At 37.0% G+C, this 20,103-nt stretch overlaps 1 protein-coding gene across 1 annotated transcript in view; it reads right to left on the bottom strand.

Annotated features, from left to right (window-relative positions):
* Window positions 1-20,103, bottom strand: part of LOC139719017 (receptor-type tyrosine-protein phosphatase F-like) — a 116,411-nt gene that overhangs the window by 36,753 nt on the left and 59,555 nt on the right. The window contains exons 8-9 of the mRNA XM_071630458.1: window positions 14,427-14,693; window positions 7,776-7,907 (exon numbers count right to left, since the gene is read on the bottom strand). Of these exons, the coding sequence (XP_071486559.1) occupies window positions 7,776-7,907; window positions 14,427-14,693 (399 nt within the window). The remainder of the gene's footprint in view (window positions 1-7,775; window positions 7,908-14,426; window positions 14,694-20,103) is intronic.

The raw sequence follows: 20,103 nt of genomic DNA, 5'->3' as shown, positions 1-20,103 counted from the left end.
TACTACTTGTACACTCGTTTTTTCCGTGCGTGGTCATGATTGTTTATCTCCCTGCCGACTGGTTTCGGCAATAGTGTGGTGTTCCAAGCTGCACCGTTATGCGTTGATTTTCTTCGCAAACTGCAATATGTAGATCTACATGATGGACCAGACTCTCCGAAAGCTGTGGCTCTTGTTGTCATACCTTTGAAGTCTTTAATTTCGGACAAGATGAGCAGGGCTATGGATCTTGCTTGGCCTGCGTGACAAAGTGGTAAGCTAATCATTTATCCAGTTCCTAAAAATGTTTCGTCAAGACAACTTTCATTGAGTGTCTCTTGTCTTGAATTACAAACTGTAACTGTAGGCCCCTAGTTGAATAACAAAAAAGGATTGTAAAACTAAATGTACATGTAGTTAAATGTCTGGCCTCAGGGTCTGGGCCGGGTAAGGTAAACACATGTCAGGCTTCTACTACTACTACTCTTGTGAGTGTTGCTAGGTGTACTGAGGGATGAGTTAAATCCTGTGTAATTGTGATAAATTGTTAACACCGTAACTGCACTGGTTTAATTGTTTTATACAGTACAGTAATTACTGTAACTTTCTCGCATACAAATGCAATTACACATAGGCCTATTGCCTTTATAGTCTGTGAGCCACAGCTGTGTCTCGGTGGCTTTGCTCCGCTCCAGTACACAGAGGAGCGACCGAGACATACGCTGTGGTCCACAGACTACTTCTTCATGTGCATGTACGTTGAGAAAAAACTCAAATAGGAACATGCTTCAGTATGCAAATGTACTCATACTTGTTCATCTATAGATTAAAATTATGCAGTCTTATGGCTATGCGATATGCATTGTAGAGACTGCAGGCATTATTAAAATCACATGGATGTGCAATGTAGAATTTTTTTTTTTTTTTTTAAATCTTACTGGGTTTTTTTATTATTATTTTTCAAATAGATCACAGGGGGACCGCATCTGAAGACACCAAAGCATTTCGAGCAGCGTATGGAAAATTGGGTGAATTACGATCGAAACTCAATTCGTCAGTTCCCGCTGTTGCCCTGACAGCCACTGCAACCAGAGATGTGCGTAGCGGTATCATCGAAAACTTTGGTCTTCGCAATTATGTGTGGGTAAATTAGTTGCCGGACAAACAAAATATAAAACATGTTGTCAAGTCTGGTGCAAGAGATTTAGATACAATGTTCAAGTGGCTGGCAGATGACTTGAAGATCCATGGTGCATGTTGTGAAAGGATGATAAGAAAAATGTGCAGTGATGTGTACGCGACCTTTATCGCAATGCTTCCAGAAGGTTAATTGCCACAGGTATGTTCAAATAAGTTTATATGTACCACCGGAACACAGAAACTGATATCCAAAAGGAAATTGTGGACAGCATGTTGGCACCAGATGGTGACATCAGAGTTCTGATAGCTACATTGTACCATTGCGTATACAGTATACTGGCCTGGGTGTTGATGTAAGCAACGTACACAGTACGGTTTTGTGTGGATGGCCAAGTGATCTAGACGATTATATCCACTTTTTAAAAGCACTCAATTTTCAGGCCTTATCAGATATACTGGTAACATGAAGAATCATGTACAGCTGTACAGCGTAGCTCAGATTCCTTGTTTTTTTAACTGAAAAATGTTACGTATACATGTAACTTGTACCTTTGGGCTTTGAAAATTGTTTGTTAGAGAATTCATATGATTTTAATTCATATGTTTTAAAACAAGAATCCACTGTGAGTGTTTTTCCTCCTTAAGGTCTGTAATGGTGAGTGGTTGGTACATTGGTTCCTGGTGTACCTAAATTTTTGCAGTTCCATGCTACATGTACAACAATTTTCTTTTTATCACTGCAATTACTGTACCTTGCTCTTATTCATAGAAGCAAATACAATGTACATTTGTACACACCTACTTTTCATGCTGTACTTCGTTTTTTAGGCGTGAATATTTGAATTTCATTGGACATGTTGATGGGTACATATCATAATTACAAGTGATAGAATTATGGAAAAGTTGAAACACTTTAGTTCACGGTTGTGTTTTTTGTGATGAAGTGAATTAAATGTACATGTACATACAGGTACAATTATGCCAAGTCGGGATGGGCTGTGTGTTTTGGGTGTTTGAAAATTGAACTGTTATGCCGTTTGTCTGCACATGTAATTGTACATCGCATGTTCATCTATGCATACAGACAAGTGTACACATGTGTAGAGTATGTTTTTGAGTTGTACAACTGCCCAGAATTTGTTTACATATACCATACAAAAATCATTCATCAGAAGTACAGTATGGACTTTGGCCCATTTTGATAAAAACAAACCTAGTTCTGTTAATGCACATGAACATTAACTTGCACCTGTAATTTGAACTGTGAAGCAATGAATATATTTTCTTTTTTGAACTTCGAAGCAATTTTTTTTTTTTTTACCAAGGATTGTTGTAAAAGACAACAAATTAAAAAACAAAATCTACAGTCAGACCAGGAAGATTTCTTTGTCATAACTTGTAACCAGTTTGTGTTAATCCTGTGTTTTTGATGTGTAATGAGAGTCTACTACACATGGTAATCAGACTGAAATGTGACATATCAAATTATTTCTCTGACATCAAAATTCAGAGTCAAACAGTTTACAATGTACTTTGTTTGAAATAATGCACTGTTGTTGAACAATGATCATGAACTATCATGAATATACAGTAAATATATTGTGTATTACAGTACTTGTACATGTACGTTTGTACATTGTACAAATGAAAGTGTATAATGAAGGAGTTTCAAGAGCATGGAGAAACAACTGAAATATGCCTAATATTTTATAAACTATAGAACATTTAATTTCAGTTCCTTATGAGTAGTTGGTGGCATAGAATATCCAACTTTAAAGACACTTATACACCTGAGGAATTATTTTGAACGTCCTTCCCAGAGTGACAACTTTTTAAACTCATTATTGACAGTTGGGAATGGGACGCTAGCTTTGAAACTTCCTTAGTAGTTTGGTACAACATTAACAGTTTTACCATCATGGCCAAATTTTTATAATGAAGGCTTAAGTTGAAATAATGTGATTAAAAAATGTACAAATTATACATACATTGTATGTTCAAATTACACTATATCCGTAGTTCATTTGTTTTCACTTTGCTGTCTGCTCTTACTATACATGAAATGATGAAGGCTACACAGTGTATCTAACAGTACATATATCGCACATGTAGTACATTTCAAAGTACAATAGTGATAAATTGAAGTATTTCCTGACCACACCTCAACACTGCAAAAAAAAAAATCTAAACTTATTTACCAATAATCAACTGCCATAAACGTGGAAAAAAAGTAAAGTCTACCACACTGTACAGCTGAATGTACAAATTACGTGTTTTAATTTGGATGTGATTTGTAGTAGGGGGTTTCATCAAATGGCTTACATGTGAGAGATTGTGTGTGTGTGCATGTGTTTGTGTATGTTTGTGTGTGTGTGTGTGTGTGTGTGTGTGTGTGTGTGCACATGCGTGTTTGCATTTGTGTGTTGTTGTGATCATGGCCCACACATTTCCCGAGCATAATTTCACGCTGATATCCCCCTTAAATGTTTGTGAATTAGAAACAAACAAGCTGCTCTGTCAGACTGTCAATTATAATGAATACTTATTTAATAATGTATACAGGGAGCTACTATTTTTAGCAAATACAGGTATGGTTTGCAAAAAAAGAAAAGGAAGATATATATGTAGAAGGGCAACACAACTAAAACTGTTCACTTCTGTAATGCCAGAGACAAATGGACCAATATCTCTGTAGCAAAAATGCCCTTAAGCGTCTTCATCTTGGTTTACTAAATTTACCTTTATTATCATGAAGACTAACAAACGAAAGACTGAGTGACGGGGTATTCTTACAACAGAGATATTGGTCTGACTGTCTCTGTTACAGGCATTATCAAAGTGAATAGTTTCGGTCTAACTGCCTATATACATGAAGTGGTAATAAAACGATAGAAGTTGTACAAACTTAGCACAATTCTTTAAATTTAGACTGCTCTCTATTATACTAACATTTGGGGAAAAGAACAAACCAAAAAGGCACTTTCCGGTTCCTTACATGTACTTCAAAACTTTTCACTACAAATTGTGTAATGTATCCCCTTCACCTCCACCACCCCTGAATATGCTTGATATCTTGTATACCATAGCTAAGTATCGGTTCATAGAACCCACATCCCACAGCCCTGAGCTCACATTACAAAATTACATTGTTATTTAGTGGTCCAGATAATAGTGAAAACAGGTGCATACAAGTACCTCTGTCAATTAAAGCATTTCTTTAATTTCTGAATATTTCATCATACAATATCATCAATGAAGAATAATTGATGACAAAACTATTCCCTTAAATGAATATGATTGGCACAATCCCCCCCCCAAAAAAAAAACAAACATATTGATCCCCTTGACCAACAACAATATCGCCAAATAAATCTTCCAAATTTTCTTGAAGTCCACATCTCACGACCTTCACAGAGTTCTTTGCAGTTTTATGTAGTGTTTGGACGTTAGAAGTGGCACATCACAAATCATAATATCGGCGAGCTGGCGATTTGTAGCTCTCCATTTTCAATCTCAAGAATAGTATATTCAAGTCATCATCGAATCTGGGCACAACAAAGTCCAAAACACCACGTGAATAAGTAGGTCCTACAGAATGATATGACTCCAAACATAACTTTCAGCCAGTCAAAAACGTTGCACGAATAAGCTGTGTAACAATGCATGGTACAGATTCACTGAAGTACTGAGTACTTAGTATCGCATTGCATTGTGATCAAAGAGTTGGCTCTTTGATTGTGATTATAAGTTGAGCAGAAATGCAGGCATCTCTGTGCACGTAATTATTATGGTACATTGTACATGTTGTAGATCGCACTGTATTCACGGTGCAATGTACACAGCTGGCTGCATGCAGATCGATCGATCCCACAGAACTCTTTTCTGTGATCGATCCCTTTCACGCACACGCAATGAGCTTGCGAGAGATAGGGCATTACGTCAGCATACCTATGAACTTTTGACCCTACGCACTGTCAAACCAGGGAGGTGGAAGAGCTTTCTTCCACCTCCCTGGTCAAACCATTCTGGACGGTTTTTTTCGGACATGTTTGTTGGCATCGAGCGGTTACAGGGAATAGCGCGATAAGCTGTGGAGCGAGCGGCTCGTGGATGCATAATGATAAAAAACGTCCAGAATCTGGACCAATAAAAACAAGGCACAAGGGTAGTAAAACGAATTTTCATTTGGATGGGGGCACTATATCGTGTTAAAATTGACACTCTGAAATCAGATGTCAATAATTATGATCAAGTCATATTACTAGTCTTAATCACAGAAATAAGTTTCCTTGTTGTCGTTATGTCTACATGAAACACAGCGGTAAAATGTTTTAGAAGAGGTAGTAGCTGTACCAACTCAGCATGCCCTGCTATCCAACAAAAGAAACAGAATTACTACCGCCTTCGAGTGCTGACTTATGGCTGCATTGACTCTCTGTATTTTCAAAAGATAATACTGAGTAGTCAACTTCTATCATAATTAAAAAAGTTAATAAAGTAACTGATCGTTAGCTGTTACTAAGATTAGCTGCGGAACATTTTGTAAAATGTTTGATACCAATTATAATACTACTCATAATCCCCGTCAATTCACTTAAGCACTTATTGAATGCTTTTGCAATAATTCACATGTCAATGATAGGATTTCTAGTATTTTATGCCACATAATAGTGATTTAGTCAATGTTTTTATACTTGTTGTCAGGGTTTTTCGCGATGTATCATCCTTTCATTTTAAGAAAAAGATTGCAATCACTAGAAACTTTTGAGAATTGTCACTTCCTTCCCAAATACACAATCGAGCATAAGCACGCATGCCCAAATAACCTATCAGCCGTACTCCTCCCGGCCTTTTCTCATAAACACTACCCCCTCCCCCCAGCACACGCACACACTCAGACAGACTCACACCAACATTGTGCCCACAAAGTTCAAGAGAACGGATCGGGTAGAAGTAATAGTCATGTAGTAAAATCAGACTCCATACAAACGAATGTTCTGTTCAACAATGGTAAAAGAATCAATGAAAGAGCCAACCTGTTTGACATCTGTTTCCTCCGAATCCGGCTTGACAAGACACACCCACAGGGTCAGGGACGGACAAAAGGCGACTATGGCATTTTTCACGACTTGAGCATCCCGCCGTGCAACCCTTACCCCAAGCATTGTTGCCACAACCTAGGAGCACGTCCAGGAAAACATGAATAAAGAATGACACTGTGGCATACATTGTCGTTCTGAATAATACAAGTAATGGCAGAATATGCCTTAATTAACAGAGTAAGATTTGCTGTCCGTCTAGCCCACGCCTCCCCACCCTCCCTCAAAATATTGATGATTTGAATAAAATGCTAGGAACTTAACTATTAAGAAAATATCATTATTGGGAGCAGCTAAGAAAGTCGTCATCTGAAAAGTTTTCAAGATCACTACAAAATGACGAGTAAAAATGGAGAATTTAAATTCTAACTTCACGCTCAACCAGCAACACATCAAAAAAAAAGAAAAAAGAAAGAAAAGAGTATAATAATGATAGCGTGTTGATCGAGAGTTCATCCATACGAACATTTGTTTTGAAAACGATTTTTTTTTTCAACAATAGTTTGCTGGTCCCTGACAAATCTTTTATCTGTTCCTTTCGTAATGAACTTGAGTCCACACATCGTCAACACAACGAGGCATAAACATCTCGCTTTGCATGATGTATAATTATGTATTGTGCACTACAATGCACTCTCTCAGTGGACAGGATATGTCGCGAACATCACATCTTCTTACCGATTCGGCACTGCATTTTGTTCGTACTCTCTTAAAAAAATCGAGAGAAAATAATTATTCACTCTTGAAGGAGTAAATACGAAAAAGAGTGAATTTAGAGTGAAATTGGAGTGAATTTTGAGTGAAAATGTTCATTTTCAGTCGTTTTAGAGTGACCTCAGGGATCACTCCAACATCTTTGAGTGATCGATCCTTGAGGTCACTTCAAAATGAGTGAAAATGAACATTTTCACTCAAAATTCACTCCAATATCACTCTAAATTCACTCTTTTTTGTATTCACTCCTTTAAAGAGTGAATATTTTCACTCAATTTTTTTTTTTTTTAGAGAGTACGAAATCCCTTTATCCAATCTTTTACATGTTAATGTATATAATCATGTAGGTAACCTCAACGCTATTCATCATGAAATTGTTCTAATTTGTTGTTACGGATAACATCCTCTAGGTCAATAACTGTAAGATTGGTATAAACGATGCTATTTTTCTGATATTGGTAACGTATCTCTTAATTTACCTTTTACTAAAATTATCTCTGTGCGTACTACTGAAGTCACAAGAAGTGGATGCAATTCAAAATTATTACGTATCATACGATTTTTAAACTCGCAGATATCTCTATACGCATTTTGTATCTTACACCCGCAAAATCATCTCCACGTTGTTTGATACAGGAATACAAATCTGTAGGTTTGATTATAATGTATACATAATAAATGATTATGAATGATACGTTCGTTACAGTTGTAATTCTTTTGAAGAGCTCTATTATTGCAGCCTTATAATGTACATGAGTCACTGTTCCATGACAATATGCTTCATTGGAAACTGCTTCCACATTCATGAGCAGTTATGACTAATGTAATACTATAGCATTATACCTGTTTCACAGTTATCGTCTTTAAATCCTGGTTGACATATGCATTTTCCCGTCACATGGTGACAAACGCCCGCACCGTTACAGTCCGGACAGTTATTCGAACAATCCAGCCCATACTTCTTGGAGGGACAATCTGTGTTATAGAAAATAATCTGATCATACCGGTATCGTGGTAGAATGATTCACATTTGCTTTCATATGAGACAGGGCGCGTCATTCAATTAAAATCAATTCAAACTTTATTTTCATTTTTCATAAGAATGTACAAAAGTACGTGAAATTTGACATGCATCTTATGGGATGATACACAGGTAGCAAAGAATAACATGCTCATGTCTGTAGTCAGTACAAGATGAGGCATAATTTATACAACATATTTATACATTCTTAAAAAAAAAGAAATGGAGGTACCCACTCAAAAGACTGTGCTTGTAGTATGTGCATTAGCAGAATAGGCACACATTAACGTTGGAAAGCCTTACATGTTTCTTTAGGTATGACAAAACATGGATGGTTTTAGTGACAAATTAGCACAATCATAAAAAAGATACTGAAATCAAATCTGTCATGCCTACAAATTTAAAATGGAGAGGGCATATTATGCAAACAAAGAGAAATAATGAATATTTGTATCTTTGAAGCTCATTTTTACATACAATATGACGTCTGAAAAAAGATTATCTCGTGAATTGATCCTCTTGACAAGGTCTATATCTGTGCAAAATATGGGAACAAATTGCCATGTATTTACCAAGATAAAGGACGAAATTTGTTTGACCCTTGACCCTACTTTAAAAAGTCAAAATGGCGTCTGATCAAAAAGTTGTTGTTTTACGAAACGATCCATGTGACATGGGGTAAATGTGTGCAAAATGTGGGAGTAATAAGGCATGTAATCACTAAGACAAAGTAGTCTTGACCCTTGACCCTATCTCGCTCAGCCAAGATGGCACATGAGTCAAAGGTCGTTGTTTCATGAAATGATCCAGGTAACATGGTCCATATATGTAGAAAATCTGGCCCTGATTGAGCATTTCGTAAGCAAGATACAAAATAAAGAATATTTGACCTTTGAACCTCATTTGCACAGCCAAAATGGCGTCCGACCAAAGCATCGTTATTTTAAACAAGGCAAGTGCCAAATTGTGTCTCGCCCATTCGCATAAAAGGAATTAATATTTTTTATAACTCCCAGAACTTAATTGACCTGCTTATGACCTTTGACCTTGTGGTGACCTTCAACACCCTAAGGGACATTTACTATCCAAGTTTGGTCACACAAGGACAAAGGGATCAAAAGTAATGAGCCATAATCGAAATGCGCCATAAAAAACTTAACATTGGGCCCTAAAAATTTGTTGACCCCTTTCTGTGACCTTTGACCTTGTGATGACCTTTAACTCCCCACGGACATCTACCGTCCAAGTTTGGTCACAAATGGACATAGGGATCAAAAGTTATGAGCCACAATGAAAATGTGCCCTAAAAACATAACATTTGGCCCTAAAAGTTTGCTGACCCCTGTCTGTGACCTTTGACCTTGTGACGACCTTCACCTCCCCAAGAGACATCTTCCATCCAAGTTTGGTTACAAACAGACAAAGGGATCAAAAGTTATGAGCCATAAACGAAATGTGCCCTAAAAACTTAACACTGGGCTCTAAAAGCTCGTTGACCCCTGTCTGTGACCTTTGACCTTGTGGTAACCTTCAACTTCCCAAGAGACATCTACCATAACCCAAGTTTGATTGCCATTGTAGCAACATGTGCTGAGTTACGTGTGATAAGAGAGTCTTGCAAGTAAACTTTAACGTATGACCTCAAATGACCTTTGACCTTATCATGTGACCTCTTACGGCACCATAACATGAAGGTACCCCAGTGCATCCATCACCCAAGTTTGATTGCCATTGTAGCAACATGTGTCGAGTTACGTGTGATAAGAGAGTCTTGCAAGCAAACTTTAACGTATGACGTCAAATGACCTTTGACCTTATCCTGTGACCTCCAACTGCACCATAACATGAAGGTACCCCCAGTGCATCTATGACCCAAGTTAGGTTGTAATCCAAGCAACTTATGTGAAGTTATTTGTCAAAAGAGAGTCTTGCAGGTAAACTTTAACATAGAAAAGAGAGTCTTGCACATACTCTTTGATATATGACCTCAAATGACCTTTGACGTCATCACATGACCTCTGACAACATCATAACATTAAGATACCCCCAGTACTTCTATCATTCAAGTGTGGCTGCCATTGCTGTAACAGTTGCCAAGTTATGCATCATAAGAGAGTCTTGCAGGTAAACTTTAAAGGGGATGGCTAGTAACTGATCAGTGGGAATCAGTGGGAATGCTGGAGGATGATTGTTCCAATCCTGGTGGGATTCACTTAAGAGTCCATTATATACTATTGTTGTGTGAAAATTATTTGCTTCAGAATGGTCTCATATTCAAGTAATGTGCAGTTTAATGTTTCCAGGTTAGTGTGCCTGGTCAGTGACGGGGCATTCATCTGCACATTACTTGAGTATGAGACCGTTATTAAGCAAATAATTTTCACACAACAGTACATATATAATGCACTCTTAAATGAATCACACAAGGATTGGAACAATCATCCCTCAGCATTCCCACTCATTCCCACTGATCGGTTACTAGCCATCCCCTTTAACATTTGTGACGGACGACGGACGGACGACGGACGGACGCCATTTGGATCCCATAGTCTCGCTTTCACCTCCGGTGGGCGAGACAAAAATGAGTCATCTATTGAGGCCCATGTGTGTGCAAAATATGGCGGTGATACCATTTTACACTAATGAGGTTACAGAATGAAGTATATTTGACCTTTGACCCCACTTTACACAGCCAAGATGGCATCGAGCAAAAAGTTGTTATTTTGTAAAATGATTCTTGCAACATGGTCCTTACGTGGGCAAAATGTAGGAAAGATAGGACGCGTATTCACCAAGATACAGGATAAACATTTTTGACCTTTGACTCTAATTGACCTACCCAAGATGGTGTCGGAGGAAGTAGTTATTTCATGAAATGATGTTCGTGACATGAACTAAACATGTGTAAGATATTGGGTTGATAGGACTTGTTGTTTTTGATTTTTTACACATAAAGTGGAAGAAACAAATAAAAATAAAGAAAAAGGTAAGGGATTGTCTAGAAATTTGAAGGAGAAGAATAAAATGATCAGAAAAAGATATAGTTAGGAAGGGAGGATAAGACTTACTAAAGAAATATAAAAAATATAAGAGTTTTAAAAAAGCAATGAAATTGGCTGGGGTTAGCTTCGAGCACAGGACCTTTAGATTAAGTGTCCGATGCGCTATCCACTGAGCTACTTCATCCCCCATAGGCTCTATGTATTAAGCAAAATGACGCTACATCGAAGCCAAGTGCCAATTTCAACCAAGTTTTTCGACGTGTTCCCAATGTCCAATGAAAAAACGGAGGGCGATGTAACGATAGCCCAAAGTCTCAGCTAAAACGTATTAAAATCAGGTGTTGCGACACGGATTGGCGCCCCTACACGGATTGTCGCCTCCTGCTCGGGGCGACAATCCGTGACGGGCGTTGGCGGCACGGATTGTCGCCCCGGCACGGATTGTCGCCTGGCGACAATCCGTGACGAGGGCTGGCGGCACGGATTATCGCCCGCCCTCGAAGCACATTTTGCTGGGTAATATCGTTCTGGACATAATCATTGAAATACTAACACATAACTTACATGGCTACATCCATGCAAACATGCCATGTAAAAAGTCATGGTGAGGTTCCAAGGAAGTGTGTATGTGCGCGTGCACATGATAATTTAGTGTCCGTTTGTGCGTGCGTGTGTGTGTGTGTGTGTGTGTGTGTGTGTGTGATAGAAGAATGTGTTTATTATGTCAGTTTTTTGCGTATGTGTTTTTTAGCTGCGCGTGGGGAGGGATACCTAGTAAGCTGTTGCTGGCATAAACGTTGATATTGATTTTATCAGCAGCTTTGAATTTGATGAGTTTGTTTGGCAGATTTGTATATGAATTCGGAGTGGAGCTTGCGTGCGGGCGGATGCTGCTTTTCTGCATACGGTCCATTATGTCTTATTTATCAACATTGGGAAATCGTTTCATTAGGAAGGAATGTGGTATCGGTTCGGGTGTGCGTCGGTATGTGGGAAGGGGGTTACATTTCGTTATTGCAAAAGTTTGTTATTCTGAAGGCTCATTCGTCCGAAGGCTCATTCGTCCGAAGGCTAATTATTCCGAAGGTTCGTATTCTGGGACAAAGAATAGTAGTATGGACGTTCTAGTTTATAAGACTGATGGAAGAAAATGACTGCAGTGAAAAATGAACAAAGACAAATAACATTTGGGGAGGGTACCTCCCTCGTATGTATTTTCTCTCGGTCTGTCTCTCGCCTAGCCCGCCTCACCGCTGATCTTGGTTGACACACCCATACTATCTTTAGATCAACGCTGGTGTGAATTCTTTAAACACGTGCTCATACAAGCTGAAGGCGTTTGTATTGCCACAGTAGCGCCTCTATATTCAACATACACACGTAAGCATACAGGCACACGTATACACACAGACAAACAAACCACTACCACTATACAACCACCACACATGCACAGTTTCTACATATTGTATTATTATACTCCAAACACACACACATACACACACACACACACACAGAACAAATCATACACATCACATATCATGCAGCTCACAATACACACACACACACACACACACACACGCACGCACCCCCCCCCCCCACACACACATACGCATAACTTACCAGTCATACCCATCCCACCAAAGCTTAACACCGGAGGAACCACCCCGAGCCCGGGGCGACAATCCGTGACGGGGCGACAATCCGTGTCGCAACTAATTTTTTGCCAACACGGATTGTCGCCTTCGAGGTCAAAAACTGGGAACTGCACAAGCGTCACTCCGTGCCGCCAGCGCCCGTCACGGATTGTCGCCCCGAGCAGGAGGCGACAATCCGTGTCGCAACATCAGGGCAAAATTTACTGAAGGGTAAGTGAGCTAGTGCTCGACAGAGACATTCATGTCAATTTTCATTTCCAGAAAATATGCACTCTCATAGAGATAACACCCAACCTGGTCAAATTTGACAAGGATACTTTCAAACAATTTTTACGAGATGATGACGTCGTCCAATCAAATTTTTGAGGAAAGATTTTAAAAGAACATTAAACAGGATACAACATATTGAAATCTGGGTGAAAATCGTCCAAAGATAAGGCAGATACTCGTGAGTGAACTAGATATTTGATGACGTCATTTTAAAAATGTACTTTTTTATTTTATTGAGGAATTTGATACCATTTAATCATTTTCAAGCATCGCCCTCCCATGAAATAACACGTACAAGTCATCAGCTTCCAGAATATGTAAAGAAAAAAAAAAGGGGGGGGGGGGGGTCATCGCCCATCCTGACGAGTAAAATCGGATTTAAAATTGGCGGTTTTTGGCATAGTTGCACTATAAACCGCCATTAACGTTGTCGGGCCCGTTTATAATAATAATAATAATAATAAGGTCTTATTTACCCAGGGTAGCCTCTTCAGTGTTGCCACTGCTCTACCAGAGGGCCCTGCTATCATTATTACCCTAGCGTTGCCAGGTACCCATTTATACACCTGGGTCGAGAGGGACATTGTGGGTAAAAACATCTTGTCCAAGGACGTAAGCACTGGGCGGGATTCGATCTCGCGGTCCTCCGTTCGGGAGTCGTGAGTCTTATCCACTATGCCACAGCGCCCCCACTCATATTGAGTCGTATTGAATTGAAACTTGGTAAAATCATTTCTTGATATTTTAGACATCCGATCCAAGTAAAAAAACAGGGAATTTCTATTGCATTCGAGCTGCGCGTGCGCATGCGCGCGTACGCGGCCGTCGTTCTTTTTAATTTTTAAAAAATGCTCCAAAATGATCTGAAACGTGTTTAAAAAAATTGAACTCGATTGGAGCTTGTCAACATTTCAACGCGCGCGTACGCGTTCGTTTCTGGTGTAGAGATGAATTTTGAGAATATGAGTCATGAGAGCTTGATTTAAGCTATATGAGACGTAAATTTCATTGAGAAATGCCATTCCATTAATGAGATACGAACGAAAATGTGAATTTAACTAATGACGTCATAGTGACGTCACGGTCAACCAATTACAATGAAACATTACATCCGTCATCCTTACGACATGATACATATATGGTGCAAGTTTGAAATTGATAGTTTAAGAGCTTTTTGAGATAACCTCTAAACAGGACTTTAGGAGAAAGAAATAAAGAAGATTGAATAAGAAACAATAAGGAAAGACTCAGAGATACAGAAGGTGATCCAAGAGGATACTCGGATCACATAAAAACTGCAAATGAAAACTTTGCTTTTTAGAAGTGATTGGATGCTACTCTTATCATGTACAGTACATTGTGCCTCATAGCATTAAACTTCAAGTATGAGGACCATGCGTTGTGATCCATTGGGAAAGTACTTCGAATCATTAATGTATTGTTCATTCATGCACTTAATCATGAAAAAAAGACGCTGGTTACACATGTATTTACGCATGTTAGGCATTGCATTACATAAAATCTGAATATGTTGTTTTCGTATCACCTCTTACGAAGAGCCTCATAATTGCATGTTTCCCGGTTTCCCTGTTGCCGTCAATGTAGCATTCATAAATGCCTTCATCAGACTTCCTGACGTCATTGAGGGTTACTGATGTTCTTCCACGCCAAGCTGTTATGACGTCATCTCCGTTGTGCCTCCAGACGAGGTCCCCTTGATTCAACCCGCTTCTCATATGCACTCCGAGACTGATAGTTTCACCCACTCCAACTGTGTTGGACAGTTTCTCTGCCCATACTTGAGAACTAGAATCTGGGATCCAAAAGTGAATTAATGGTGCAGGCTGTTGTAATTATGTCATGAAACGGAACAGTAGGCCTATTTACGTTTCATTCTAAGTCCTCATAATCACTTCAAATGATATTCAACAATTAATTAAAAACTTCGAAAACAAACCATAACAAAATTTAAAAGATATAACTAGAAAGGGGTATGTAGAGATAGGAACTCTTTACAAAGGGGCATGAAACGAAAACAACCACAAAGATGAGAAATAAAATAAAATATAGGAACAAAGAAGGAACAAAAGTAAGTAAATAATTCACAAAACAACAATGAGGGGAAAAACAAGTTGGCTACAAGTGAGGAGACAAAAGAAAGATTGCAGTTCTTTAACAAAGACTATGCGTTCACAAGGTATCAAAGAAACAATTCAGAATACCATGATTGACAATGACAAAATATAATATTTTAGAGCGCAAGTTTTGAAGTCAATCAAATTACTTGATAAGTACAACTTCAGTTCACGCGTAAAGACAAATTTATTGACAGCACAATACTTAATTTTTTTCCATTTTTAAAATTCAGTTCATTTATTTTCATTCTTCTTTTTCCAACAAAACATAACACAAGATAAATCAGGAATTACATCATAACTACAAACATTTGCCTTTGCAATAGATAAATGATACCGATAAACATAAGAGCGCATACTGGCAAAAAAATATAATTACTTATTTACAAACACTTGTCACAAATATGATCTACGACAGGACGGGACAACACAGGGGAAACACAACAACATGACACAACTTGCCATAATAGATGAAGAGAATGGAAGGAAAGAACGGAAATGAGAGAATGAGAGAATGAGAAAATGCCTACACGTTGAACAAGGGAAATGGAACAGGGTATGATTGAGAACGTGCTTCATAGAGCTGGTGCTGCATGCAACTGTGCAAGGATTGTGATGGCTACTTCATTACGTAATAATGAATTCAGTGATTGAATGACTGGTGGATGGATAATGAACCCTGAGGTTGACGAAACCTATAGCTAATGGAAAAAATATATATCAAAGAAGATTTAATAGAAAAAATATAACTTGCGCTCAAAGAAATACAAAAATGGGGATTTTTTATTTTATTTTACAGCTTAGTGAGTTCCCAAATCTAGGACCGGTGTATATAAATGTATCCTGAGCCAATAAAGTTCCCAGGGGGGGGGGGGGGGTAAATGAAATTCATTAGATTTTCTAGTGGGATAATTATGAAAAGATTGGTTATGTGGGAACATAGAATTGAAAAAACTGGGAAGTGCATTTACATTGTAATTAAACATAAACTGACTAAGTTGAAAAAAGTACAAATCTTCGATATTCAAAGTCTTATATTTAGTAGAGTATGGCCCTGTATAGGAACGTGGCAGGACGCCTCAAATAAGACGAATATTCTTTTTTTTTTGTAATAACAGGAGTTTATCTGGAAAGTTTGATGGGCACTACCCCATGCTAGGAGTCTGTAATTAAGATCAGGTAAAATTACAGAAAATTACAACGTCAACAACGGACAATGGAATATGAAACTTGAGTCTAATAATAATACCAATATTAAGTGAAATTATTGTACAAATGTTAGGAATATGCGGCCTCCACGAACGTTTATCGTCCACTGTGATACCAAGGAATTTTGTATGAGATACTCGTTCTAACAGAGTGTCATCAAATAATAATATCTGTGCCTAAAGCTTCTATAGAATTTCTAAAAAAGCATATACTTAGTTTTCTGGAGACCAAGTGATGATTTAGTAGCCCTTATCCACCGAGTTACATTTTTTTTTCAATTCGGAATTAACGATGCGTACAAGAGTATATGGATTTTGGTGAGAAAAGAAATATTTGAATAATAATATGCAAAATGTATAAATGAGAGTATGTCAGATGATCTGCAAAAGTCATTAATATAAATAATAAATAGGAAAGGTCCTAATAAACTACCCTGTAGGACGCCACATTTAATGAATTCTAAACTTGAGTTGTTCTCGTTCAGAGATACATATTGTTTTCGATTTTGTAGGCAACTCCTGAACCACTCCAAAGCCTTTCCCTGTATTCCATAATGAGGCAATTTATAAAGTAATATTTTATGATTAATTGTATCGAAGGCCTTGGAGAAGTCCAGGAGGATACCAAAAAGATGAAAATAATTATCAAAGGTATGCGCAGCGTGGTCAACAAATTTTAAACGGGCATGAATGGAGCTATGTTTCTGACGAAAAACAAACTGAAAATTTGTAAAAACATTATGAAAATTCAGAAAATTGATTGTTCTGTTAATATTATTTTTTCCAAAATTTCAGATAAAAATGAAAGCAAAGATACAGGTCTCTGATTACTTAAATCCGAATCATGTCTTTTTTTAATAAAGGGAAAACCTTAGCTATTTTCATAAAATTGGAAAAACACCACAAATATGGTTTTATTGAAAATAAAGGAAAGTGGGTCAGCAATTGAAGATACAATTCTCTTTAAAATAAAACTACTGATATCGTCATTACCGGCACTTTGCTTGTTATTCATTGCAGTAACGATATCTATTATTTCAGAGTTTTTATTAAAACGAAAAAAAAAATAGGAATGGAATTGGATTGACCTAAGAATTTAGAAAAATGAATATTTGACTGCGATATTTTTTTCTGCCAAATTCTCTCCAATCATTGAGAAATAAGAGTTATAAATATTGGCTATATCATTGGGATCTTCAAAAATTCTATTATCATATCTTATTTTTGTAATGTTGGATGTCTTTTTTTTTACATATTTATAGCCTGCTCCAACACTTTCCATGTATTTTTATATCGTGTTTAAATGTTTATACTTTTCTAACTGAATCATATAGTATTTTCTCTTTTCCAACCGTACAATCTTCGTTAGAATATTTTTATACGAAGTGTAATTATTTTTTGACTTGCCAGTTTGTTTTTTTCATTTTGAATTTAGATAACCGATTTTTCCTATTTATTGAACGAAGAAGATATTGTGTAATCCATGGAAATTTTGGGGAAGTTTTATTATTAACTGAATTATATTTTGATCTAGGAATATATTAATCTAAATATTTATTGATCATCCCTGAAAAATTCCCAAATGATGCATTTATATCATCATTATCATAAACACTACACCAATCAGCCCTATCTAAGCTGGCACCAAGGCTAGCCAAATTTTCTGGTGTAGCTCTATGTCTGGATGAAGAAAAATTAAACTTATTAACACAGTGTTTCAGGTCAAAACATGCTATGATAGGAAAAATTAATGATCAGTAATGTCAGATGAAATTACAGAAGAATTTAAAATCTGCACAGAATTAGCGAAAATATTATCAAGGAGGGTGGCGGAATGATTTGTAACACGAGTTGGTTTCGAATAATAGCAAAAACGAGGCTGATAAAAAACATTTCAAGAAATTCTTGAAGTCTATTATCATCATTCTTAATCAAATAAATATTAAAATCACCCCATATGAAAATGCTTTTATTAATGAAAAGGGCTTCTTAATAAGTTTTTATGCAATCCAAAAAATCTTTACGACTTGAAATTGGGGGTCTATAAATAACATCAATTATATTTGCAATAATATTTTTACTTTGGGAATTAAATTTTCCACAAACAGGGACTCTAGAATATCATTCATAATATTCAATTCATCACAAACACTAAATCCAAATTTTTGAGATAAATAATACGCAACCCCACCACCCGTTCTGTTCACTCTGTTGTTAATGATAAAATCATAACTATTTAATGCATACACCAAATTATCATCAGATGACAACCATGTTTCAGTTGAACCTATTACTATATTTAGATATAACATGGAAAGTGTGCATTGTGAAAAACTATTTGGAAAGTCTTTAAATTGATCAACAGTGACATACTTAGGAGTTTGAGTGGAGTCATATTCAAAATCAAAATCATTATATACATCTTTTCAAGATGAGCTAACATTGTTGGCAATAAGGTTATCAAAAAAAGCAGACGATTGTAACTTATTCCGACTTGATTCCGAAGAGGAGCATCTAAACAAATCAAAGAGTTCATCATCATCAAGGGAATCAAATGCTGCATTGAGACGATTAGCCATAAGGAGAGTAATAAAATATAAGAAGGCATGTCAACTGACGAGTTTGAAATGTTGGCACAAGGGAAGCATCTAAACGAAATAGGACGATAATTGGCTACTAATTCAGAGTCGTCCTGTTGAATATACAGTACACACGACCTTTGTAATTTCCATACTCACGGACATACTTCCATTCATCATTGATACATGTTATCATAAAATGAACTAGGTGAAACATCATTCCTTCAACAACATTTTAATTAGCTCATTGGAGATATCATCATACCTAGGGCTTTCCCCTTAAAGAGAATGTATTAAAGCAAGTAATCCCACCTCATCTGTTGGCAATAAAAATAAACTTTGCCCATTACGTTTAAAAAAAAAGAAGAAATCATCAAATTGCCATCTCCACCAATGACTATATTTTCTTATACTTGATTTTTCCACGATTTTTTTAAAAGATTTCTTTTATAATGTCACCCTCCAAGTTCCCCTTATATTACTGAGGGTTGCATGAAATTAAAAGGAATAGTAGCTCTTCTTTGCAACTAGTAACACTGTTGTTGTTATTTCATCATTTTATTCACACATTCCATGCGGGAACCTGGTGACCTGTGCATTAAGTCCATGGCGATTTTAGAAGTCAGTATCGAACGGGTTAATGCAGTATTATATAGCTGTCGTGACCTCGGGCACATGACCAGTAATATCAAAGTATTGTGAACTCGGACACATTTCTCTTTGTAAGGCAAGGAAGGAAACTATCAGTAACTTAAATTTTAGTTTATTTGAATGACCATATTTTCATTTCCTGACCATATTTCACAAGGAATACTGAAGAATTAGAAAAAATAACAATACACATAAGCATTCATAAATTCTGATTTGAGTTTATGAAATTTACTTCTCCTGAATGAAGAAAACTAAATAATAATATGAATAATATTTGCATAGTAAACACAAGACAGACAAACGTTCTTACACAATATAATGTGAGAGATTTGACTAGAAATGGTTAGCAAAATGCCATCCGGGAGGATCCCAGTAGTAAATTGACAACTTAAATTGGGACTTATTTCACTTGATTTGGGCTGATATCTTATTCCACGAATAAGATGCAATTACTCTTTTTCTAGATTTTCCCATTCAAACTTTCAGAGTTACATTTTGTACTTATTTCAAAGTGAATAGAACTGGTGACACCTGTGATACTCTGCCTTTGCAGAAAAATCATAACATTAAGCCATGACACTTTCAAAAGGAATACCAACTCCAGATTATATACATAATGCGTTATGCCTGTCGCAACGGTTATATTTGTT

Source organism: Diadema antillarum, unplaced genomic scaffold (genome assembly GCF_040938485.1).
Source record: "Diadema antillarum isolate AM-2024a unplaced genomic scaffold, OU_Dant_1.0 scf00000103, whole genome shotgun sequence".
Lineage (NCBI taxonomy): Eukaryota > Metazoa > Echinodermata > Echinoidea > Diadematoida > Diadematidae > Diadema > Diadema antillarum.
Note: the sequence above shows the minus strand (reverse complement) of the source record. Positions and strands in the feature narration are given on the sequence as shown.